Source organism: Hippoglossus hippoglossus, chromosome 22 (genome assembly GCF_009819705.1).
Source record: "Hippoglossus hippoglossus isolate fHipHip1 chromosome 22, fHipHip1.pri, whole genome shotgun sequence".
NCBI lineage: Eukaryota > Metazoa > Chordata > Actinopteri > Pleuronectiformes > Pleuronectidae > Hippoglossus > Hippoglossus hippoglossus.
In genome coordinates this window covers 6,235,297-6,262,053 of record NC_047172.1, presented here as the reverse complement: position 1 = coordinate 6,262,053, position 26,757 = coordinate 6,235,297, and the positions used below count along the sequence as shown (strand labels likewise).

Here is a 26,757-nt window from a genome sequence, read left to right as displayed (position 1 = left end):
TCTCTCTCTCTCTCTCTCTCTCCATCTCTCTCACCTCCGGTATGTACAGTAAATCAGCTCAGCTGTTCGTTTGACCTCCAGAGCTGCTGGAGCGTGATGCCGATGTGCTGAACCTGCCGCTTTTCCCTCCTCGCCTTAACCCACCTCCTCCTCCTCCTCCTCCTCCTCCTCCTCCTGTGTTGTTGTGTTCTCTCGCTCGTGCATGCTCTCTGACTCTCCCCAGTTGTTTGTCTGCTTGTTGGATCGACCACAGCGCCGAGGCCAGGCCTATAAATTCCACTGACTGACTGATGAAGTCACACCATTGGTCAGGGGAATGCCGGGTGACTGAGTCATGACGTGACGCCATTGGTCGGCCGGCTGAGGGTTGGAGTAAACCCATTGGCCGTTCCACTTTAAAATAGCTCAGCGAACAGTTTCTCTCATGCGTTTCTGTGCTTTTCCTCACGACATTTACTGACTTTTTTTTAGACACTTTGAAGGTTTTTTTTTTAGACTTTTGGATTTTATTTTTTTTCTGCAGTCGAGAGCTGCACCTCACTCTCTGCTCTGTTCAGTTAGGGAGGCAGCAGTTCTTCTGTTGCTTCTGCCTGTTCTCTCTGATTGATCATTACACATGGAAATACAGGAGAAATCACAGCGCAGCTATCAGAATCATAATTTGCATACAAGGAAGTTTACATTGCTCTCAGTGTAATAGACATGCAGCTAGAGGGATGAGGACAACAAAAAACAATGCTAAATTTATTGTCTTAAACTTTCGTCGTGGTTATAAAAAGGATTTTTATCAGTGCAGACCAACATATTGATTTTAAAAAAGCATGTCAATTAGAGCAGCTTTATTGGGAAACTGCATTAAAAATACTGTTGAGCTCCAGAAAGGAGGAGAGATACCGATGACAATACAAAGCAATAACATCCTGAATCAGTTGTTTACAGCGTTTCCACAACAGACTACACCCCCATCGTCGGCCACACGCAGGATCCGTCTTGTTGTTTTGTCTCTCGTGTCTGTGAAGATGCTCAGATTTTAGAATTTGATTTTGGATGAGAGCGGAGTGGGTTGAGTGGGTGAACACGCCAACTGTGTGAATTAGTCATGAAGTGCATTAGTTAAGTCGACCTTTAAATGATTTAGAGCTTGAATGAGGGAATATGTTCACAGTGTTAGAGGAGATCCTGCAGCTGTTTAAGATGCATTTCGACAACATAAAGCAAAAAGAGCAACATCAGTGTACAAGTTTATATGAGTGGGTGGGGGGGGGTTAGTATTTCAGTTAATATGGGTCAGCCTCAAATACCCAGCATTAATAACACTGGGACACACACACACACACACACACACACACACACACACACACACACACACACACACACACGTTCATAAAGCGAGTGAGCCCTGCAAGAGCTGATCTATTTCCATCAAATCAAATGATGCATTACTGACTTTATACACACGTGCACACACACAATTGCACACATGCTTTTTCACATGAGCAGCTTTAGATCTCACACCACAGCGAGGGACACACGTGCTTCTGTTGCTTGGGATCGAATCGGTGTGTTTTTCCTGTTTTTTTTCAGACCCGAGCTTCTCGGACTTGAACCCGTTTTATGTGCCCGATTATTTAGCACTGCGCCAAATCCCTTTCCCTGACCCCAGCTCGGTCTGATTCTCGGCCACTTGTGGCTACAACGAGCTTGTTAATTAGCTTGTTGTACTGTGAGCAGGCAGGTTAATGAGCAGCTATATTTCAGACTGCTGATAGATTATTGTTTCAACAGGCTTAAGCCGATAAAACCAGTTCATTCAGAGTCGAATCAACACGTCGCGAAATTCAGGCTCTCTCTTTCCTGCAAACACCCCTCGCCCATCAATAACAGCCCTCCGGTCTATGCCACAGATCATTGCACTCATCCTTCTCCTCCCCTCTTTCTTCTTTCCTTCTTTCATCACTCGCTCCCTTTCTTTACAGCCTTCTTCTCCCACAAACTCTCCGCTTGTATATGTCTCCCTGATCGTCACTGGCTCTCTTTATAACTTCTCTCCTTTTTAAATCTCTTCCTGTCTCAATCTGTCTCTCTCCTTCCTCTCTCCCTCTCTCATGCGAGGGAGCAGCCCCGGGGTGCTTCAATATTTCCTGGGCAGTGCACAAGTAGATTGGAATGGAGGCCTTTGTCACTTTTATTTACTGCCTCGCTGATTCCACAACAGCGTGTGCGTGCGCACTTGGCTGTGTGTGTGTTGGCGTGTGTGAGTGCAGAATGATTGCAGGTGTTTGAACTGCAATGAGGTGTGTCTCGGAGCATTGCCCTCTTATTTCTTCGGGGTCCTTCGAGCAGAACTGCGTTCGTAACATTTGTTAGACCAAAGTAGCTTTAATTCTGCATCAACCTCCGCTGCTGAGCTTGCTGGGATTGGAAGCCCACGGACTAGAACCAGTGGGTGTTGATACTGAAACCCTGGCTGTCTAAAATCCTTCAACCCTAATACAGTTTGGTGTGTGTGTGTGTGTGTGTTTGTGTGTGTGTGTGTGACAGCAGTGGGCAATCTCCCCCCAGGGCCTCCCTGTCAGAGAGAGAACCTAAATGTATAGAGTCAAAGCCCAGGGGCTCGTCCCGTAGCCCACTTCTCCCCCGTGATACGGTTACCATGCCGACAGGCCCTATGCCAGGGGAGGATGCTTAGATGACATCCAGTCACTTCTTGCCTGATGTCTCTGTGTGTGTGTTTGTGTGGATTATCATGATGGCACAGATTAGGATTATAGTGTGACCCATATACGTTTTACAAAGGATCGGCATCACAATCTGGCAATTTATCCCCAGTGTAGTGTTGTGTGTGTGTGTGTGTGTGTGTGTGTGTGTGTGTGTGTGTGTGTGTGTGTGTGTGTGTGTGTGTGTGTGTGTGTGTGTGTGTGTGTGTGTGTGTGTGTGTGTGTGTGTGTGTGTGTGTGTGTGTGTGATGCATTCATGTGCTTTAGCTCCTGACTTCCTGTTTTCTTTGCAAGCACCGGACGTCTGGACGGATGCAGATTCGAACCAGGTTGCACCACAATGCCGAGTCCTGACTGTTGAAAAATGTGTGGAGTTTTATGGTCTCTGTTTGGGAAAATGCCTGAAGAGGCAAATAACTGCAAATCAATTATAACTTGTCAGAGAATTTTATTTAAATGCTAAAAACCAATGCTGTGAAAATCAGATTCAAGATTCAAGAACTTTATTGTCATTGTGCAAGCACATCGGAAATTTTTGAAAAGTGTCATCCTCAAATCAAATTGTGCCTGTTTATAGATTTACAATAATTCATAAAGAATATATGAAAATAAGAGAGAATAAAAGTTCCTCTGTCCTCTTTTGTTACCCAACTCTCAAACTGGTCGAACAGGGGTTTTCCCACAGGAAACAGTTTTGCAGAGTGCGAAGCAAACCCAGCCCCCCTGTGGTGTTTGAGCAGCCTCTTGCTAACAACGCACAATAGAATGTGTCTTGAGTCAAAGAGAAAAACTAACCGAGCCCGACCTGAACCTGACAGGTGTTCTGTATTTGTTCTCCGGGCCCGACCCAAGCCCGATGTTTCCCCCGATTACAGGCCCGTCTATGGGGTTAAAGTATGAAACCCAACCAAGATTCAAATACCTTTTCTAATTCTTTCTCTGAATCCAGCCCGACCGGTTGGTATATTCACTCTAATAAAGCCACAGGTGTTTTTATAGCAGTGGATAAGTGGCCATACTCTGTTGTGAGAACACAACACCTTCAGAAAGTTATCGAGCAGCCAGTTACAGCAGTTTTATAGACTTTAAGAATGACTGTCACTGTCTGTTAAATCAACTAGTGTTTGATTTTAAAACATTTTTTGTGCACAGTTAAATCATTAATTTTACTTCAGGCAATGTGGCCCATCTAAATTTAAGCTGTAGAACACCTGCAATTCTCCAGAAACTGCCCCTGCAGCTGTAATTGAACAATCCACCATAATGAACTTTAATGTAAGTTCCTGAAAGGTGATTTTTTAATCTTTGTGAAATGCGTAAAAAAACCAATGGCTCCCTGGAAAGTATGAAATTAATCTTAATCATTGCAGGCTTTTGAAAATGGACCCCAGTAATGAGATTTGTAGTTAATGGGCTAAAACTCTGATTTAGGTGTTTAAATTATGGTTAATGTAAAAAATTAATCAAAGTGAGGATTATTAAATCAGGAAGCTTGTTTCCTTTCAGTCCTTTTTAAAGTGACATGTTGTTGACTTCTGAAACAGGACCAGTTCTCTGAGTGAACTGATCCTCTGCTCGTCCACTCCTTCATTTCTCAGGCTCTTCCTCTTCCTCTTCCTTCCTCCCCCTCCACATAACAACTCTACCATATCAGGACAACAGTCTCATATTCCCTCTTTCTATATATATGTGTGTGTGTGTGTGTGTCTCTCTGTGTGAGTGTGTACATGTACGTTTAAGTGCACACTGTACTCTGGCCATCTAAGACTGTTGCTAGGCTACGACAGGAAGTGTCCTGCATAGTAAATGCGTCCGAGGGGGGGGGGGGGGTCTGTGTAATTGACTTGGCAAGGGCATAGACGTGCATGCAAAGAAACGAAATACACAAATACACACACACGCGCGCTGGAGAAGCACTTTTTTTTCTCACACACAAATACACACACACACACACATCCCTGGGTATCATGACATCCATCAGCAGGTTGTATTAAGGCAGTGGTTTAAGGCAGGTTGGACTTGTCTAACTGAGGCTGCAAGAGAGTGATGAAGAGATGCTTCCCCTGTAGCCTGCAGTGCATGTGTGTGTGAATGTGTGTGTGCGTGTGTGTGTGCGTGTGTATTTGTGTGTGCGTGTGTGTGTGCGTGTGTGTATTTGGGTGCATGCTATGATTCTCTTTTTTTTAACGATCTTTCTGCTGCTATATGGAGCCGAACACCCAGAGAAACTCCTCCTCTTCATCTCCACATATCCGCGCCAAGTGCTCTGCGTACCTTCCACCCTCGGCGTTTCACTGTCACTTGACAAGTGCAATTAATCATAATTAGGTGTTTGGCAATGGTTTCTGCAGGAGGCGTGTCAGCCTGACAGCTCCCTCAGGCTGCACATGGTGACAGACGACAAGAGAGACGAGACAGAACTATGTTACAGGTACAATATAACCGGGTAAACAACATGATGAGCGGTGAATGTGAGGAGAATACTTCAAACATGATTTATTTATTTTACTTTAACGATTATTAGGCCGGGACACGGACCCAGGTGCCCAGGACAGTTCCACTGGCCGAGGCACAGTGCTCCCGGCCCGGCCGCACTGGGAGCTCATGCACAGCTCCACAAAGTCCACTCACAGTGATTATTTTGGGTCATTTCATTCATGTTTGGACAGTAACAAAGTTATTTTTATACATTTTTTACCGGCTCTGTCAGTAATTTACTGCTCCTCTCTTTGTCTCCATCATTCGCACTGTGCACTTCTATCGTGGATGTTCCTGACTGACACGACACCCTAACCATACATGACACTATTTCCTCCCCAACACATTTAGGATGCAGCCTATCCGTCACACGTTATCAGACGATAAGTTCCAGACACAGAACAATACATTCACACACACACACACACACACACACACACACACACACACACACACACACACACACACACACACACACACACACACACACACACACACCCCCGCGTGTTTTTGGGTCAGGAGGTAACCCACACAGAGACACTTAAATATGAGCACAGACACTTCACATTTAATCACACTTGCAACCTCCACCTTGCCCTGTGTGATCCTTTCTGCAGGAAGCTTTTACAAATACATTTACAAAGACAAATTTCCACCACACTACCACCAGGAGAGAGAGGGAGAGAGAAGGAATGATACGGACGCAGAGCAGATTAGTTTTTATTTACACTGAAACAAGGAGTTGATTGAGAGATAATTCTTTGCCAGCAACTTCGACAATTTATTAATTCCCTGGCGACCTTTGTGCTTTTGTCAGAGGAGAGAAGCAACTTTCACCGTTCAGCGTCGGCTCTGGGAACTTGGGAGGAGCATTTAAAGTACCTGTGAACATTTTAATCACCTCATCAAAACAGTCATTTGTCAATCGATAGAAAGTTGAATATTCCCAAATTTCATTATCTTTGGGTTTGAGAATGTTAAATCACTCTGGGCAGGTTGAGATCCACATTTTTTTTATAATTTAAGATGATTTGACTTGAAAAAAGTCGATAATGACCACGATCAGAAGTTTCAGCCTAATCAGGAACTTCCATTTGAGAAGTGCAGCCGTTTTTAAGTTTAAACAACACCAGCGACAAATACACAACAGATATCATGAAACGTGTATGTAGCTGTAAATGACCTTGGTTTTATGAATGCATACTTATTTTGACGGGTGGAACCATCAGTTTTTTAAAAAACTGCACGGACGACGGCGAGTAACGAGTTTTTCCCGACGCGGCCGCCTGGAGGTTGATTGGAGATGAGCTGGGTATCGGTTTTGCCAATCGAGCGCAGCAAACGTACTCAATTTGGTCTGGTATCGCTCACACACACCTGGCCTGGTGGTGTGTGTGTGTGTGTGTGTGTGTGTGTGTGTGTGTGTGTGAGTGTGAGTGTGTGAGTGACAGATGTGTCATATCACATTTGGTCAAATTACCTCTACGGGATTAAAGAGGCGGGGGGGGGGGGATATAGCGGGATTGGACACGTGTGAGATCATTTCATTGGAAGTGTCACTGCGATGATGGAAGGTAATGCACAGCACGCTCGGTAGAATTGATGGAAGCGTTTGTGTGCAGCAGCAAAACGGGAAGTGCGTTCGTTTTTGCTTTGTGGAGACACTCGGGTCTGCGTCACTTCAGTGCGGTTTGCAGGAGACATTATAGCAGAGGCAAAGTGAGAGGGCTGCAGGAAGTCAGCGCTTTGTCATATTTTCTTGTCAAGCTCGCAGCCGATCGCTGTTTCGCCGGTATTAGCGTTCGGCTCAGTCATGTTCACGTAGAACCTCGCTTTTCACAGGCCACTGGTCTGAGCTGTGAGGCATGAGAGAGGAGGAGGAGGAGGAGGAGGAGGAGACGGAGAGTGCGAGGGACAGGGGAGACGGGGACGTACGGGAGACATTTGGAGGGAGGAAGGGATGGAATAATGAAAGGCATAAAGAGGAGATTGTGAGAAGTTAAGAGGGTTAGATGGTGAGCGAGAGAGAGAATCAGAGGGATAAGAGGGAAAGAGAGCCAGAGGGAACGAGTGAGAAACTGCAGATCTAGGTCAGAGAGGCAAAGCAGGCGACGGACGAGTGGAGGAAGGGATGAACGGGCCTGTGGGGCTCAGAGACGCTCGTTCTGAATGGGATGGATCAGGGAAAGAGAGTGAGGGCCATCCCTACCAGGGAGAGAGAGAGAGAGAGGAAAAGAGTGAAATCTTCAGCTAACGGTTGTTTTCATTTTTAATTGAGGGACTAGTTAAAGATGAGACACCAACATTTATGTGTTAAGAAAGGAGCAAGAGCCTGCAGCTGGTTAGCTTAGCTTAAAAGACGGTTGCTAGGAAAAGACAGAAACAAGGGCGACCGACTAATATCAATACTGTGTCTCACTTTAGTGCCCGAATCCTTTGGGAGACGCATTTTAAGACCAATTACGTCACAGCGGCGCTACAAGACTGTCTCTATTCAAAGGCTCTGACAAATGTGCCCTTCCACCCCCGAGCAACGGAGGCTCCACCGGGTGGATCCTATCCCGGCCCCGACATATCCCATGATTCATTGCGCTTCGGTGACAAACTGGCTGCGTTCGGAAAGTCCAAATAATCTTCTTGACCCCGATGGAATACGTCATGAGGTCGAGGAAAGATGTGAAGGAGAAGCAGTAAGGAGTTAGGAAAGGAAAATCCGACTCAATTTACACTCGGTTACGCAGTTAAAATAAACTTTCCTGTCTTAAACAGAATGACTCGTTTAGAGAAAAGATGTTTTCAGTTCTTGCAATTGGTTGTTGTTTGTAGCCAAGAGCACAAATGAACAAACTAACTAACTAACTAACTAACTAACTGGCAGAGGTGACAACACAACCACATTGATGCTCACATTTATTGTTCTGTATTCTTGTTGTTCATGAACAGTCAATTGGCTGAACAATCAATATTCATCCCAATATTGTTTTGATATTATTTCTATTTTAACACGCTATCCTTCTTTGGAAATACTATTTTATTTTGACATTTATAAAACCAAGGCCCACCTCTTTCCTCTGCCTTTATGAATTTGAAAACAAATGAAGAGGAAGAGGACAAGGAACGAGCGAAAGATGAAGATAAACAGACGGCGCTAATTCTTTTCTGCGGCTCCTGTCACACTGGGTCACTTCTGATATAAGGGAGTTTGTCAGGTGGCTCCGAGTAATGAATCTTTACGCGGCTCTGATAATATCCATATCCAATATCCATTCACCACATTCGCATTCTCTCGCTCGCTCCCTCAGTCACTCTTGAACTCGCTCAATCATTATCTCTCTCCGTGCGTCTGTGTGCAGATGTGTGGGTGTTTGTAAGGCTTCTTCTGTCTGTGTGAGCAGTGGTTGAAAAGAATGGGGAATATCTTTTTTTGTATTTGCATGTGTCGGCAAGTGTGTGTGTGTGTCTGAGTTTTCTGGTTCGTAAGTGGCTGTAATCCCTTTGTTGGTCTCCAACAAAGCCAGTCCTTGTGCTTGTGGAATTGGGGCAGTCTGATCCTAATGAGAAATCCCTGTTCAATCTTTCCAGCTCTTATACTCTCACAGAATATTGTGTGTGTGTGTGTGTGTGTGTGTGTGTGTGTGTGTGTGTGTGTGTGTGTGTGTGTGTGTGTGTGTGTGTGTGTGTGTGTGTGTGTGTGTGTGTGTGTGTGTGTGTGTGTGTGTGTGTGTGTGTGTGTGTGTGTGTGTGTGTGTGTGTGAGATCACAGTGTTCAACCATTCAGTGGTGCTTAGTTTGCATTATGCAGAGCTGGATTTTGAGAAAAGTCTATTAATATAAAACTCAAACTTCCTCTTGAGCAATAAATCATCAAGTTCAAATGATTTATTCTTAATTCCAGATGAGCAGTTTAATGAGAAAATTGGAAACAAATGAAGAAATATATTCCTACTTACAACAGAGAACACATTTCATGTCAGATTAAAACAATCCGTGATTATCTAGATAATCTAGCGTGAGGCTCATCTGAAAATGATCTTTGGGAAAGTTAATTTTTGATGTTTTACAAGACATGAGGGCAAAAAATGACTTAACTTCAGCAAAGCTCCACATTGTCTCTCAATTTTCACCTATTACTTAGTCTTTACTTTGAAATCTGAGCCCCAGTCCAAACACCAGGGCAGCGAATGGTTAAAAACATTACTTCTCAACCTCAGCGGAGTGCAAAGGACCAAGAATTTGAGTTTCCTACATTATTTCACAGTTGATAACTTTATACAACGAATAACCTCCAACTACTCACAAGCTATTTATCAAGTAAAGTGAGTGTTGGCGAGCGTTGAGGTTTCCTTGATCTGTTAAAGAGGCATAAAAATAGAATGTGAAGCGGTGGGAATGACAAATGACCGGCAGCAGGGTGCAGAGACTATCTGCTTACTGTAAAAAAAATCGCTCCTTCAAATGACACCAGCAGGTTTTAGCCGTGGACGGAACATGGCTCTGTTGTTGTTCCTCGCTTCTGTTGTGGCTGTGGTGCTCGTTATCAGAATGGCCCTTTGATTAGAGCCCTCAGGAGGCGCTTTAGAGCCAGACCCTTAATGCCATCTGGTTTATAACAGATCCTCCAGGAGAACAGTGTGGCCCTTGTTTGGCGTTTCTGTGTGTGTGTGTGTGTATGTGTGTGTGTGTGTGTGTGTATTTGTTTGTTTGTGCCACTGCTGCTGAGCTGTTCTTCTCAGACTGTAACATGCTAATCAGTTGATACCAGACAGGTGGAAGTAATGGCCGTCAGTGGTTTTAGCGTCTTCAGGCCTGTTAGCTTCATTAGCGCTCCGCAGCCGCAGATGCTCAGTTGCAAACGAACCACTTGGGCTTTCCAGTTTCGCCCCTGAGCTCCCAGTCTCCTGGTTCCTCGCCTCTTCGCTCCCCCAGGCTTCCTCCTGGCCTCGATATTACACAACCAAGGCTCGGCTGCGGAGCGGGATCAGTGTTTTGATAGTTCGCTGCTCTTGTGTGATATCTGGTGTCAAATGGGGTTTTACTGAAGCACAAGCCAACATTTTCAGATTGACGCTGATTCGGCGCTGATGTGAGGTTTGCCCGTTTGAACCGGTGTAATGCGAAGTTCTGTCACGTCCTCCACTTTATTTCATCAGAGATAACAAACGTCTTCTTGTTCTCAGCGGCTGACAAGCCTGCAATTTATATCTTTTTACAAAATGTCTGAAGTTTATTCACATACAACCGGAAAAAAGTTTGACCTAACCTATGATAAACAGATTTTCTCAGCCGCTGTAAACATAACGCAATGTTATACTGGTGTAAACAACCCGCAAGAAGAAAACATACATAGTTATCTGCTGCTAGTCCTTAGAGCTCTGAGCTGGGGCAGCCTGCAGGTTGAAGACACTGACTAGGAGCTGCAGCGTCTGTGGACAGACTGGAACTACATGTTGATTATTACATGTCCCTCCGTCGCTGTCAAGCATCTGACAAAGAGGATCAAATGGCTTTTCCTTGGTCGGATTATTAAATGTTTATTCACTAAAGGCAAACAGGATTTTTGTATTTTATTTCTTAAAAAGCTGAGAAATTATTTGGCACTGATTGTACTCTTTATTTCACCCCTGTGTGTTTGTGTGTGTACAAAATAACTCAACAATACACGGATGGATTTTCACCAAACTTGGTGGGAACATTTCTTGGGAGAGTTTTTCCAGTTGATTAACTTTCAGAGTTGATGTGTTAATGGTCAACAAAAATATGGTCAAAATAACTTTTCCCAAGGTATCTCTATAAATAATGGGACTAATCTAATACTAAACTAAATACAACACCAAAGCTTATATAGATTAGAAATCTATTCCCAGTCTGATGCTTTCTGTTATATATTTAAAAATGCAGCTCAATATTTGACTGAAAGAGAAAGAGTAACGCACTAACGTTTGTCCTCTTTTTTCTGTCTCCCTGTCTCCCTGTCCCCCTGTCTATCCTTTTTCTCTCCTCCTCCCACCAGGGTCGCCATGTTAAGACCGGGCAGCTGGCAGCCATCAAGGTCATGGATGTCACCGGGGTAAGAAACACGGATACGTGCACTCGGGCACTAATTCACACGCACGCACGTTCCCGAGCTAAGTAAATAATCTCAAGTGATTATGCCAGCGTTGACCATGTCATCTTATTATGAGCGATGAGTCACTGCTGGTGTGTGTGTGTGTGTGTGTGTGACGCGGCAGAGAGGAAATGAGGACAGGCGTATTGCCATGGTAATATTAGTTGGAGTTATTAGGACAGCAGTGTGGTCTCAGGCGTGTCTGTTTAGCAGGAGGGAATCTCAGTCTATATTTAGACATCCCCTCACCCTACGTGTCCCTGTCAGCACTCAGCTGCCAGCAAGACAATGAAGGTCCGCAGGAATGAGGCAAACAAAGGAACCAATGAGGGAATGAGAGCACACGTTAATGAATGAATAAGGAAATGAGCAAACTGTGCGCAGGAAGGTGTTGGGACAGGAATGAATGAATGAGCAGAGGCAGAGAATAATGAATGAATCTGAATGAAACTGTGTATAAATGTGTGTGAGTAAATCCAATAAAAATGAATGAGTGTGTTAATTAATGATGGAATATTAAACAAAGGCCAAACACATGATTGCAGAGTAAATGAGCTGCTACTGTACAAAAATCAGCTTGTTTTTGTTTCCCTTCATCAATGAGCTCTTAATTAACCAATCAAGGCTTAATTTCCTGACTTTGCAGATAATGAATAAGAAATGAGATGTTTTGAAGTAATCAGCTGCCACCGACCGTAACAGCTTGTTTCAAGCAGCTGCTTTTGGCTTCGCCCTTTTGAAATGCAAGTAGCCGAACACTGATGCTTGATGGCTACTGTGGATAATTCAAGGTCGAGCTGTGTGCATCGCAGAAAAAAACAAACATTTAGCAGCATTTTAAATGATTCAAAACGCAAATTCATCAACAAATTGAACTCTGTCTGCTCCGTCACCTAACGTGCGTGGGAGCGGCGGTCGCAAATAGAGGTCGTGCTTTAATACCTGTTGATTTGTCTCGTTCTGTGCGTGTGTGTGTGTGTGTGTGTGTGTGTGTGTGTGTGTGTGTGTGTGTGTGTGTGTGTGTGTGTGTGTGTGTGTGTGTGTGTGTGTGTGTGTGTGTGTGTGTGTGTCAGGATGAGGAAGAGGAGATTAAAGCGGAAATCAACATGCTGAAGAAATACAGTCACCATCGGAACATTGCCACCTACTATGGAGCGTTCATCAAGAAGAACCCTCCCGGCGTCGATGACCAGCTTTGGGTAAGACTTTACTTTTGTGTGTTAGTGCAATGTTTATACCTCAGATCTGTCAAATGTGTTGCTGTTTGTCGTTCTCTGCTTGTAAAGAAGAGTTTAAAACCACAACCTTCACTCGGGAGCAAAATTAAGTCTTTTAGCTTCAAAGAAATACAAATCTGAATTGTGATAGTAGTTGTAGTGATGCATGTGGTGACTGTAGGTTTGTGTGTACTGGGATATGTGTATATATATATATATATATACTTAGTGTGTATGTGTGTGAAACATAAGGGATATGAATGAGTACGTGGCTGACTGGCTGCTGCAATAAATCATGTGTTAACGTGATCTGAGGGAGCTCTCTCTTCTCTGATCCTGTAGCATTCATCACGCAGCAATGAGAGGACACACACACACACACACACACACACACACACACACACACACACACACACACACACACACACACACACACACACACACACACACACACACACACAGTAGCCAGATCTACTGCCTGCTCAATTCCCACTGACTCAACAGCCGGCTCTTTTCTCTGAGCGTGTTCGTTAGAGAAGAGTTTTATGTTGGTTTGTTTTTACATTTGTCTCATTGTGTTTCTGTCTGTGTGTGTGTGTGTGTGTGTGTGTGTCTGATATCCTTGTGCGTGGCCTGGATGAGAGGGGCTTCGGCCATTACTCACCAACTTCCTCTCTCCCTTTTAATCCTGAGCGATGATGAAGGGAGCTGGAAGCAGGGCCAGAAGTGTCCAGCTGAAATTTTGGCTGCAAACGTCCGCGGATGTGAGAGAGGAGGAGGAGGAGGAGGAGGAGGAGGAGGAGGAAGAGGGAGAGAGAGGGTAGATAGAAAGGGCACATTGTGTTTGGGTGAAGAGATGGACTCGATTCCTTCATGTGATCCCGTGACCCTGTTGAGTCAGTTTATACCAGAAGTCTCTGTGGAGTGTGTGTTCGGAGGGAATGACAAAGAGAGATTGTGTGAACGTGGCTGTGTGTGTGTTTCTGCTGCTGTTACGGTGATGTGAGTGTGGATTCTGTGTTCGTCCTTTAAAATGTGCATCATGGTAAATACATCACTTTCTATATATTGTGCACATGCATGAGTACATGCATGAGTACGAGTCAACAAAATATAGTTTATTTGACAAATAGTCTTACTGAACCTATTTGCAGAGCCTGATCAATACCAGGCCCAATACGCCCTGAACAGTACCAGTACCTCAGAATCATATAAACCAAATAAGTATATATCAGCCAGTCCTTGTTGTGATGATGATATATTCATCAGTAAAAGATATTTTCTAGTTAAAAGTCGAATTTCAAATAGAAAAAACATTTATTAATTATTTGATTAATCAATCGATAATAATAATTAACCAGATCTTTTGATAACTGCTTAATCATGTAATTTACAAGCTTCTGAAATGGAAGAATTGTCTTTGTTTTCTCTTGCCTTGCTTTAAATTAATATTTTAGGGGTTTGAACTGCCCAGGGAAAAGCAAGATATCTTAACGTTTACTTTGTCTTATTGAAAATTCTTCACTGGTATCTTTCTACCCCCCTAATGTTTTAAATACCAATGGATTAAGAAGTTGCTCAAGTAACTAAACAGTTGATAAATAGGTAATGAAAAAGATTAGTTGCAGTCCTGAGTAACAACAGCTGTGAAATTGAGTGAAACACTGAAACTACAGTGTGTAAGATTAATGACATCACAAAAATATGTGAATTACAATGTTTCTTGCATTTTAATGCCAGTTCCGATATATCTGTATTAACCGAAAATGTCCATGTTTGAAGCAAAAAGATCAATTAATCTTTGTTGTTAATGAATATATGAAATTGAGAAAATGTCTCCCTGTTTATCTCATTAAGTTGCTTTACACGTGTTTTTGGTTTCGGCCTGAAACACACCCGACACCAGCGTGCTTCTTACTGCACAGCAGCCAATAACCATCCTTGTACGTGTGCAGCTGGTCATGGAGTTCTGTGGAGCCGGATCCGTGACGGACCTGATCAAGAACACCAAGGGGAATTCTCTGAAAGAGGAGTGGACCGCTTACATCTGCAGAGAGATTCTCAGGGTACGTAGCCACATCTCACACATGTGTCTTTATCTTAGAAGATATTGCTCAATAACACACAGACACGTTACAGGGGAAATAATATTGTTAGGGCTGGAAAATGGGAAAATATCAGGAGTTATTCTTCCAAATCTCACTGTATATTTTTATGTATTTATTTTTCAAATTGAACTGATTGTATCCATCCACTATGTTCCATGGGAATGCAATTAGTTGTTTCATCTTGTTTTTAAAGAAACCAACTAATAAAGACAGGTTATGGTGGAAATAATACTAAGACAGTAAAAACTAAATAGTCCCATGATAGTACATCTACTGCTGCTGCTACCGAACAAAGACTTTTTTTTCTTCTAAAGATAATCACAGTAATAATAATGGTCACGACTTCATGGTGTGTCTGTGTGACTGTCTGCAGGGTCTGACTCATCTCCACCAGCACAAGGTCATCCACCGAGACATCAAGGGGCAGAACGTCCTGCTGACGGAGAACGCAGAGGTCAAACTGGGTCAGTCTGTCATCCAACCCCCGCTTGATACAAAAAGGGCTTTAGGATTGGGAGGGCAGTGGGATAAAGTTTCAAATGGCTCGGAGGTGTGTGTGCGTGTGTTTGTGTGTTTGTGTGTGTTTGTGTGTGTTTGTGTGTGTGTGTGAGGCTCTTCTTTTTTCCTTTTTCTGCTGAACACCAGCCGACTCATCTCTCTGTAGCTCTGCCACTGCTCCTGGTGCAGACTGCTGAAGAAGGAACTCTCTCTCTCTCTCTCTCTCTCTCTCTCTCTCTCTCTCTCTCCTCTGTGCCTCTCTGTCTCTTTCTGTTTCGCTCTCCCCTCAAGGCCCAGTGGGGAGGGGATTATAAAGTGCGTGCGTGCGTGCGTTTGTAAATCGGGCAGGCTATTGCAGGTTGGGTAATGCTTTCCTGTTTAGACTCCATTATGGAAGCCACCAAATGCCCACAGGTATAATTGTGCATCAGCGCACACTGAAGACAAAAACATGCATCAAACATAACCCAAAATTGTGTGTGTGTGTTTGTGTGTCTGCCGTGCAGTGGACTTTGGTGTTTCGGCCCAGCTGGACAGGACGGTAGGTCGGAGAAACACATTTATCGGGACCCCGTATTGGATGGCGCCGGAGGTCATCGCTTGCGACGAGAACCCTGAAGCCACGTACGACTTCAAGGTGCGTTAGCGACCACACTCCCTCTGATAGATGTCCGTGTGTCTCTCGAGGTCGTCTTTTAATCATCCCGAGTATTTATGCCCTGTGTCTGTTTCACTGCAGAGTGATTTATGGTCCCTGGGAATCACGGCAATCGAGATGGCTGAGGGAGCACCACGTACGTACCCACTCAATTACCCCCGCACCCCCCCCCCACCACACATCATTTCTCAGTGCAACTTCAGTAGATCACCAGTGCGATAATTTTTCAATCCCGGCCAATGCGACTTATCTTAAGCCATAATTTTAATGAAGGCCGAGCAGTGGGTATAAAATTAGTTGTCAAATTACTGGGCCTCTGCCTGAAACCTCTGGACGATAACCTCAGTGTTTCCTGCTTTGCCTGTTCATAATCTGATTCCTATAGGTGCTCGCTCACTCTCTGTATGATTAGAAGCGAGCGTGACTTGTTTCTCCCCCCCCCCAAGTAAAGTTAATAACTAATTTTCTTGTTTCAATCTGTACACGCTACAGTGAGTAATTGGTCTTTAGAATCAAAATCATGAATCTGTATGGGAATCAGAGACTGAGTGAACACAAAGTAAAAGCATAAATTAGGATTTTTAGCAAAAACAGCAGTTAACCCCTGGCTGACGGTGTGAAGGTCGAATATTCAGTATCTATTGTTATAGCAGCACGTGCACCATCTGTGAGCGTGAGAACCATCTTAAGGTTTTCTATAGGAAGACAAGACCAAGTTGACATTATCAGTATCGACAGCGTATATTCATCACGTGAGGGATAACTCCAGTTGGCTTTGACTATATGACATGATTTATAACGTTTGGTACAATTGGCCACAAACGTTTATCCTAACTGTGATATCTGCCTCTTCAGCGCTGTGCGACATGCACCCAATGAGAGCCCTCTTCCTCATCCCACGCAACCCTGCGCCCAGACTCAAGTCAAAGAAGTGGTGAGTGTGTATCTCGGTCATTGTGTCGCGGTTTGGACAATTGAGAGCAACATGAATAAAATGGGTACAGAAACTCAGTAGATTGGATGCAATGCTACTGACCATGTGTCTGTAGTTTATGTAAAGATAAATGTATATGATATGTTATGTACTTTCTCAGAAATCCTTTTAAAGTAATATTTTGTGCAAAATCAAGAGTCTCTGTTGCACAAACCTTACAAGAAAAAAATATCATCTCATTTTAACCTCATGTGTGCAGGTTTATATCTGTTAAACGCTCTCATGTTTACATTACTTACATCAATCACTCGTATTCTGCATGCACAGTGACGGTGCGAGTTTTTCATTTGCGTAACCCGCTCTACGCTTGTTTGGGTTTCAGGTCAAAGAAGTTCCAGTCGTTCATAGAGAGCTGTCTGGTGAAGAGCCACGGCCAGAGACCCAGCACGGAGCAGCTGCTCAAGCACCCGTTCATCAGGGACCTGCCCAACGAGCGGCAGGTCCGCATCCAGCTGAAGGACCACATCGACCGCACCAAGAAGAAGAGGGGCGAGAGGGGTGAGAGAACGGCGGACACGCGTGGATTTAAATACAGACATAAAGAAAGATTTACAAGTTTGGCAAGTGGGGGGGTGCAGTTTGCGAGGGTCTCTCAATCAAAACAATAACAGAGGACCTAGTTTGATGATGTCGTGAAGCAGCGTGGGATCATGGGAGTTGTTGTCTTCACCACCATTGGCTATGAAAAGTTACCTTAGATCACGTATTAAAGTTTTATTTGCTTTAGGCAGCGAACCACAGTGAATAATCACTTTTATGAGTGACCAATGAAAAACAGTACAGATGCTGAAGTTGCATGTGTGGAGCTTTAAGGTTGAGATGTAAAAGACTTTGACATTTACACTCAGATCCAGGTCCTCACACATTAATGGTTTTCACCTAGCGGGGGGGGGGGGGGGGGGGGGGGGGGGGGGGGGAGAAAGTGACAGACTTCCATTCCACTCCACCACGTCACACAAACTCTCACTCTAAGTGTCTGAGTGATGGATTGAGACTCGCACACTGAACTGAGCAGCAAGAGTCGCTTTGAGACACGACTCTGCGGGGTTGATACAGTGATGATGTATGGAAATGTCTTGTGATTGCTTTGTCACATTCCGGGCACCAGTCTCAGGGAGAGCTGTGCCGCTTGTAAAGCCGTTATGCTTCCAGCCCCGTTTGCCTGAAAGAGCTCCGAGCGAATGTTCTCCATCTCGCTACAACACACAGTCAAATTACAATTTATACTCTTATTCAAAGTGGCTAAAAGAAAGTGCCCTGCAGGAGTGGGGATCTGGGAACGCCAGGATCGTGAGCTGTTTAGTAATGAGCAGAAGGAGTTCAAGTGAAACATGCAAATAATGAAGTTGAATGACTTCGCTCTCTGTTGGATTTTTACCTAACTCGCTCACTCTGGCTTTGTTATCTCAATTCTTTCCTTCTCTCCGTTCCCTCAGATGAGACAGAGTACGAGTACAGTGGCAGTGAAGAGGAGGACGAAGAAAGAGACATGGGTGAACCCAGGTCAGTACCTTCACAGTATCTCTAACACATCCGACATCTCCTCACTTGACTCTAACTCGTCCTGACCTTCTCATCGGCTCCAGCTCCATCATCAACGGCCCCGGGGAGTCCACCCTGAGGCGGGACTTCCTGCGCCTCCAGCTGGCCAACAAGGAGCGCTCGGAGGCGCAGCGGCGGCAGCAGATGGAGCAGCAGCAGAACGAGGAGCACAAGCGCTTACTGTTGGTCGAGAGACAGAAACGCATCGAGGAGCAGAAGGAGCAGCGGCGGCGGCTGGAGGAGGTAACCGGGAGGAGGTTAAAGTGTAGCCATGACCTTAGGTGGACCTTAGGTATTTACAGAAGATCACTTGAAAATAATCAAATTCATCAGTGCATTGAAGAGCCAGTGGAAGCTCTCACTTTAAGACCTATTTTCAAAACATCATTTGTCCTGGTTCTGGCTGTTCAAACTTAGAAAACTCTACATTCACCATTTGGTAGAAGCTGAGAGAGGGGAGAGAGATCAAGCGGCACACACACACACACACACACACACACACACAGAGACACACACACACACACACACACACACACACACACACATACACACACATACACACAGCCCTTTCCCCAGCGTCCCTCTCTTAGTTCCAGAGAGCAGGCTTACAGAAGGAAATCCTCAGCCCATAATCAGTGCACTCGCTCTGGGTTCCCACCAGGGTTTGCCTCCCAACGCACGGCTAAGCACCATGACTCGACTCAACCAACATGACCTCTCCACTCAGGGCCAAGTCTGTGTGGCTTTAAGTGTGTGTGTGTGTCTGAGCCGACACGTGTTTGTGTATTTGGACTTGTGCAAACAATCCTTTACAATTCCCTCTATTATTAATACAAAAACAAATGTGCACATCAAAGTTCTAACGTTTGATTCTGCTGAGGCGCGATTTCTTAACTTGTGTTGAAAATGGACAGTTCATAGTTCGCCGCGATCCTGAATCCTCTTGTGCTTCTGGTTCTCCCGACAGCAGCAGCAGCGAGAACGCGAGCTGAGGAAACAGCACGAGCGGGAACAGAGGAGGCGCTACGAGGAAATGGAGCAGCTCCGCAGAGAGGAGGAGAGGAGGCACGCGGAGAGAGAACAGGTTGGTACAGTTGTTAAGGGTTTCCAAAAAAAACAACCTGCATGTGAATATCCAGATTGATGTCACCGAAATGTGCAACGTGATGATGTTGACTCCAAAATCCCTCATTCGCCCTTCAACTCTTGTTGTTCTCTGTCTCTTCTTTTATCCTCCTGAGTCACTTGAGCACTTGTCTCCTTAAATTACCTCAGGGACATATTTTTCTAACCTTTCTAACCTTTTTTTTTTTCTGCTTCAGACACATAGAACTTGAACATTTTCAATCAGATATGATACAGTTGTGCAGCACAAAGCCCAGGCCCCCATCCCCGTTAGTTGTTATGTCACTTTCTGTTTTTCAGCTGCTGGGTTCTTGCACACAAAACATGTAAACATTTCTATCTGATTAAGGCAGTTTTTTTTAGCCTCATTTTAGTCTGACTGCAAACGAAATGTTAGAATTTAAATGTAGAAAAAGTCTGTGTCTATCGTTTCGCCCTGAATTTAAGAACTTATGATCCAGAAGAGGAAATTTATGAATATCTTAAAGGTTCAGTGTGTAGCATTCAGTGACATCTAGTGGTGAAGTTGCATGTTGCAGCTGAGTCCCCCTCACCTCCCCCTTCCCTTACACACTGGACCTTTTAAGAGCTGATTATTTTTTAAATAGTTGTAATTGCAAGTGTTGTGCAGCTAATGTTTGCAATAGTTCATGTTCCCTGAGGAAGAGAAATTCTCAGTAATCTTATCTACTATATGAACTAGTCTAGCTTGTGTAACCGCTTAAAACCTCTTGATCAGGCTTCCCTTAGTTATGCTGCTCTAGGCCACGGCTGCTGAGGGAACTGTTCACAATAAGGCCAGAAAAATGGCTGCACTCCATGAGAGTGCTAGTGGTTATGTCCGCTGACAGCTGCGATATTTTATGATCTCTTAGAAAATTATAAGCCAAAATAGTTGCGTTTTTGAGCTGTTGTGAAATAACACATCTAAGTAATTCTCTAAATTATATGGAATCCACACACGTCTCTCCAGATTAGCTCCTTGGATTACTACCCTCGCGATGAAGAGATAAATCATCGGTCGACATTATTGGATTACGAGACTTCATGCGCAGTTATTTACAGAAAGAGACGGACTCCTCTTTCAGTTTTAGCTCGGAATCCTTGTTAGAAAGTAAAATGATTATAATGATCCTATTAGGTTTTCCATTATAATATGTGCCGACCAGAAAGTGTTACAGATGTGGAGATTTAAACATCTGTGGGTCCTGTTTGTTTCTCCAACTCGTGCTATTTCTAGGATCCGTGTTCTACTTTTGGTTCGGCGGCTGTATGAACTGTAGTCTGATTGTTCTGTTGTTTATCTTTGCTTCGCTCTCTTCAGACAATTCTCTCTCGTGTCCTCTCATTGAACTTACTGCCGCTCTGGTGTGTGTGTGTTTTTTATGTCTTTCCTGCTCGGTCTTTATCTCTGATGCTCTCCTCCCACGCTTTACTAGTGTTTTAGAAATACATCCTCCAACCTCTCTTCTTCCACCGTCTCTTTGTCCTGTTGCCTCTGTTGTGCATTGCAGCTTCATCGTGGCTTCTGAGTCTCATCTTCTCTCCTCCATTCGCAGCCACCTCTGGAGATTCTCTTCTCCATTTCTCTTTCTCTCTCTGTTCTGATGTTCAGATTTCCTGAAAAACTTTTTTTTTTACTATTTCTCTGTCCTCGTGCTGCCTTGCTGCTCAGGAGTATATCCGTAGACAGCTGGAAGAGGAGCAGAGGCAGTTAGAGATTCTCCAGCAGCAGCTACTGCAGGAACAGGCGTTACTCATGGTAACCATAGTCCTCCCACGTCACTACCGCCCCCCCCCATCTGTGCTGTGTGACCCCCCATATCCCCACTGCATGCGCCCGATTGGCAGTTGAGGAACTGACTGTGAGGGAAGTCACAGTCTGAGTCACTCGGCGCGATCGCGACAGATTTTGAGGAAAAAGCATGAAGTTGCGATGCTTGACTTCATTCAGATCTCTGATTGCATGTACCGAACTGTAAGTTGGCTGGATCTCAAAAGATTCCCCAGAGGGTGAAGAAAAACACTTTTGTCAGCGCCAAATTATGTTGGCCAAGACAAATTGCAGAAATAGGACATTGATGTTTTCCAGAGAGGATATTTCTCTCATGGCCTTGTCTGGTCCGGGGCATAGGGGGTCCAGAGGGCAACAGTTTAGTGCTTTATTTGTGCAAGAAATACCAAAGTAGGTCTTGCAGTATTTGTCCGCTGCTCCTTTTGAGATCCAACCCAAACAAAACTGCTCAGGCCACAGGATTGATTCCAAACACCAAAACCCAGGGATGTGCTGTGGCTTCATTCAGCCAACCTCCCTAGTAACATCCCCCCCCCCCCAAACTAAAGTTCTTCACGTATCCCAAAACGTGCTCGAATACGAAAAATGTACCAGGAATGTTCTACGCGACTTTTACCAATCTATCTTTTGAAATCTGGGACCTGCACCCGTGCAGAACAGAGAAACGCTGGAGCCGGACCCGGCCGGGAGACACCGACCCGATCGGCACCAATTTGACATTTTACAAACAATACAAAATGTCGGTGTCTTACGTAATGTAACAGCACGTATCTGCAGCTTTCTCTCCTGTGCATGGCTGAGATGCGTAAAATCCATCCTCCAAAAAACGTTTTGTAAAATACATCCAGGTTTTCTGTTGTTCCTCTCTTACTGATTGAGATCTCAACTTAATCCACTCAGATTAAAAGTCAATTTATCGCCACGGTGACGAATGCGACTCGTTTACAATCACTTTACACACACACAGGAATTCCATCAGCACTATCTGACATGGCCATAATGTTTTACCCCCCCCCCCCTTAAACCTTATGTTTGGTATCAGGCTTAAAATTGTGACTATAATTGTGAAAAGTGTGTGTTTTCATGTTTCATACCCCAGTTACCCATATGTGTGTGTATCTGTCTTGCATGGTCTGTGAAAGGGAGATATAGTATTTGCAAATACTTGAAAGATAACACAAGTTCATCAAGTGTCCTACTGGGAATTTGCAGCTTAATTGTATACTTAACTGGTAAAATCCAAGTTAAGTTATCCAAATTTGAGTAAATACTGAGGATTATTTGCAACTACTAATTTTCACACTGCTGATCATTAATGGGGTTGAATATTGTGTAACAATAACTTCTCTGTGTCTGCGTTGACCTGTGACTCCCTCTGTGTTTCTCTCGTATCATCTCTTCCTCAACCTTGTAATCTTTCTTCCTCTCCCATCCTCCATCCAGGAGTACAAGCGTAAGCAGATAGAGGAGCAGCGGCAGGCGGAGCGGCTCCAGAGGCAGCTCCATCAGGAGCGAGCCTACTTGGTGTCTCTGCAGCAGCAGCAGCAGCAGCAGCAGCAGGAGGGAAGGCAAGCAGAGAAGAAACCGCTCTACCACTACAAAGATGTCATCAATCCTGCAGACAAGCCTGCCTGGGCTAAAGAGGTAAGTCCCCACCATGCATGAAATACAAAAAAACATGCATGTGGATCTGAAAACGTGACTTACCTCTTTCAATGTGTTGGACTCCTTTTGCACCTTCACATACCAGCGGCCTTTTTGTGTTGTTAATATCTTATTCGACAGGTCTCACGAGAAGCCGTGGTCCTGTAAGAGTCTGCACATACCTGAGAATTAATGCTGCTGCTTTGATACTGTGATGTCTACTCTGAGTGTTTGTTATGTCACTTACCTTCCTCTGACTCTGACTTCTAGGTCCCGAAGCAGCAGATTGCTCATGGTAACCCACCCCAGTCGCAACTACGACATCACCAGTCATTCAACCAACCAGTTTCCCCACCTGGCTCTCAAGTCCAACCCAGATCCCAAGCCCCTAAGCGAACCCAGTCCCACCTCTCCCCACCCGTTCCCCATATCCGTATATCAGTAGACAACTCAGAACCCTTAGATCCGGCGCTGAAGCAGGAGATAAGTCAGCAGGTCAGAGAGCTGAGGGCTCAGAAAGTCGATAAGAGGAGCTGCAGTCCAGGGAGGAACCAGAACCATGCTGCTGACCAAGGACACATTAACGGCCCTATGAGGAGCAATAAACTGCATTCTAGTCCAGGGCCACTGAACCAGTCTCATCCAGTGCACAATCCTAGAGACAGGTCTATCTCTACACCTGCACCCAGTAGGGTAGGCATCCAGGGGCAATTGTCTCCAGACCAGCACTTTAAGGCTGTTCACCTTCATCCTCTGGCCCCAGGACAGATGCAGAAATTCCAGTCTGGATCAAAACCTGTTTCCATCATTCCTGTCAGACCGGTTAGTCGTGCCCGTTCGCACTCACCCTGCCATAGACTAGACGTAGATATAGAACCCTGGGAAGAACAGTTTGGAGGGATGAGGCCAACTCTCAGCCTCAACAGCATCAACAACCTCAGTATTCCCTCAGAGTGCAATTCCCCAGTTTTTTCCTCTGATGAATTCCTCTCTGCGTCCTGTCCTGAAGGCACTCTCCGCCCGGCCCTCACCAAACCAAGGATCCCCTTCTCCCCTGACTCCTACCTGGGCAATCTCCTTCTCGTCCCTGATTACGGCCTTTCCCCTCCCTCAGGCAGAGGAGGAACGATGAGTAGTAGCTCCTCTATGTCTGACCTGGCTTCTCCCTCAGCAGACATCTTCTCACTGAAGCCGTCTAAGGGGCATCAAATTCATAGATGCTCCACTGAGCAGATATCAGTCAGCCCAACAAACCTCACCTCCTCTGTTTGGCTTTCATCCTCACCTCTTTCCACACACCTCCCCCTCCTACAGCCCCAAATGTATTAGAACCTTTTTTCCCTCCATCTCTCTGTATAGCCTTTCCTTTGGATTATAGACCCTTCTTGAAAGCACATATATATATATATATACATACATATATATAAGAACAACCACACACACACACCAAAATGTTTGTACTTCTGTAGTTGTGATTGAAACAACTAATGCTGTGACGTCCCACACACAGACAGACGGACTAGAAATTAGTAGATCGATTCATTCTCAAAGGCTTAACCCCCCCCCCAACGCAACTGCACGAGGAATCCTAACACTGGGATTCATCCGTCACTCGGGGTGAAGTCCTCATAAGCAGAAGTACACATACAGTGCATACAATTCACAAACATACACACTTTGTACATTAAAGCTCTGTAAAGAAATATAACCACATTTATCTCTATCAAGCTTGACATTACTTTTGAAAATACTTTTTACATTGAATGTATTTGATGCTGGTCGTTGCAGCTTTCTTTCTGAAACTGTAAAAGGGACCTACGGTAAATTGGATGCGGTTTTTTGCACCGATTTTTTTATAGTAAATAGAATTTGCCTTATTACTGGTCATGCGAGTGGCTTATACATACGTTTGAATTATCTACTTTTTTACTTTTTCATAAATTGCATGTCGGCTACATCAGTGGTCTGTTAACTTATCGACAGAATACTTAAAACCCCAATTCACAGCTTTTCAAAATACAATTTATTCAGCACAAGGCATTGCAGCACCCGCCTCCATTGACTGCAGGGCTCTGTTTGCCTGTTTATTCACATTTTATTAAAGTTATTGTGCGTCCAAATTGCACCAAATTCCTCAGGCCGTTAACAACACACACAAGCCAAGAGTGAAGCTGATATCGGTTTTGTGAAGTATGCGTTCCACACACATACAGAGAAATAATCTACTGGGAAGGAAATCCAGAGAAGAGGTGCAGGGGATCATCCAATATCCCCCCCAATTTGTCAACCTCCGCCCTGTATTAAGCCCACACCCTGCCGGCCCCATTGTGACCCTCATCGCCCCATATCCCACAATGCCCCATGGCAAGCCCTGCTTCATCAGGGACACCAACTTCCTTGTAGGTTAGTCAACCACTCGATTCAAATCCAGGCTTGGTGATGGGTGCTGGCCAAGTGGTGATGGGATCCTTCTAACAAACGAGGAAGCCGTTGTCCTCCATCTCTTTTCTCTGTCCTTTCTTTGCGTAGATGCAGCCGCGGTCGTAATTAACTTCCTCCCATGCTCTGTTGTTCCCTCTCTTAGTATCTCTGCCACAGCAGAAAGAGCTTTTGGGTGGTAGGCTTGTGACAAAGACTTCAAAGATTTAGGCAGCACTACCCAAAAGGTTTTTCTCCTGTGAAGGGATCCTCTAATAGTAATCTTTCTTTCTCTTGTAGGTCAGCTGATGTTAATGCTAACTTTGATCACACACTGCCTCCACAGATCAAACTCTTCGATCTCCTGAATCACCGATTGTTTGTTTCCCAACGGTTCTCCGTGCGTTGTTCTTCCAAAATGAAGAAATAAAGTTCCCCAAAAGTATTTTTTCTGCAACTATAGATGTTATAGTTGCCCTAAATGTAGTTGACTCCCCAGTGGGTAACTAACACAGATTTGAGGAATGACACAGTATATCATACTTGTTCTGACCCAAGTCATAATCTTGAGTAATTCCTCTGGATTATGAGCTCATGTGGAATTACAGAAAGCTTCCGAAAAGGGGGATAGTTCTCGCTGCACACGCGTGTTTACCTGGGGGGCTATTGACACTGTGCCCGGCTGAGCCATGACTCAAGCCTCCACAGGCCGTTGAGTAGATTGTTTATAGTGAAAAGTGTGATTCGGGCAGCTGGGAGCATTCCTGGGAGCCCCCTCTTGCTGCACAGCAGATAATCTGATAATCTGATTACCCTGGCAAGAGGAGCTTTTTGCCTTCCTCACACACAGAGATTCAGTCTGTGTTGGGTTTGACACACATACGCTCTCTCCCAAAACTTGGTGGAAACAGTCAACTCAAACGCTTCAGTGCACAAACAATCAATGGTTTTTCGTATGTCCGCCCTTGCACCCGCTCAAATCCATGATTGTAGTCTGAGTGTGGTGTCTGCTGTAGGAGATTAGAGATCGGTCTTGACCTTTCCCCACAGCCATCAGACGTCTTTAGTCCTCAGCTGTATGTGGGACACGGAGACACACATTAGTGCGTAAACAGATGGGGACAGAAAACAATCAAAAGACAGATGGTGGTAGAAAAAGAGGAACATCTACAGCCAAAACACGCTGGCACCCTCGACTTCCCAGTTATAAATTAGTCTTTAATCAGGGTGTTATTTTGCAGAAGTCTGAGGTTGTGTAATAACTCAAAGAGAAACTTTAAATACACATTACAACAATACCATGATTTCCATTGAATTTCTCAGTGCAGGTTCAATCTTGAGCCACAAACTCTACTGAAGGCCGTGCACTAACTTGCATGGCGGATTCTCCTTAATCTACCATTTAAACGCCCAAAATCAAGTGCACACATGATTGAAAATACAATAAATCATCAACA

At 44.6% G+C, this 26,757-nt stretch overlaps 1 protein-coding gene across 20 annotated transcripts in view; it reads left to right on the top strand.

Moving 5' to 3' along the window:
* The window catches only part of tnika (TRAF2 and NCK interacting kinase a), a 57,715-nt gene that overhangs the window by 18,404 nt on the left and 12,554 nt on the right, over positions 1–26,757 (top strand). For 7 of the 20 annotated variants that reach the window (XM_034577137.1, XM_034577134.1, XM_034577133.1 and 4 more), the window contains exons 3-15: positions 11,206–11,262; positions 12,375–12,500; positions 14,474–14,584; positions 15,000–15,090; positions 15,631–15,761; positions 15,864–15,918; positions 16,638–16,716; positions 17,099–17,274; positions 18,213–18,279; positions 18,363–18,561; positions 19,286–19,402; positions 21,119–21,205; positions 22,682–22,882. In XM_034577137.1, coding sequence (XP_034433028.1) covers positions 11,206–11,262; positions 12,375–12,500; positions 14,474–14,584; positions 15,000–15,090; positions 15,631–15,761; positions 15,864–15,918; positions 16,638–16,716; positions 17,099–17,274; positions 18,213–18,279; positions 18,363–18,561; positions 19,286–19,402; positions 21,119–21,205; positions 22,682–22,882 — 1,497 coding nt within the window. Of the gene's footprint in view, positions 1–11,205; positions 11,263–12,374; positions 12,501–14,473; positions 14,585–14,999; positions 15,091–15,630; positions 15,762–15,863; positions 15,919–16,637; positions 16,717–17,098; positions 17,275–18,212; positions 18,280–18,362; positions 18,562–19,285; positions 19,403–21,118; positions 21,206–22,681; positions 22,883–23,152; positions 23,705–26,757 lie in introns of all 20 variants that reach the window. The other 13 variants (XM_034577130.1, XM_034577129.1, XM_034577127.1 and 10 more) reach the window with 3 other exon arrangements.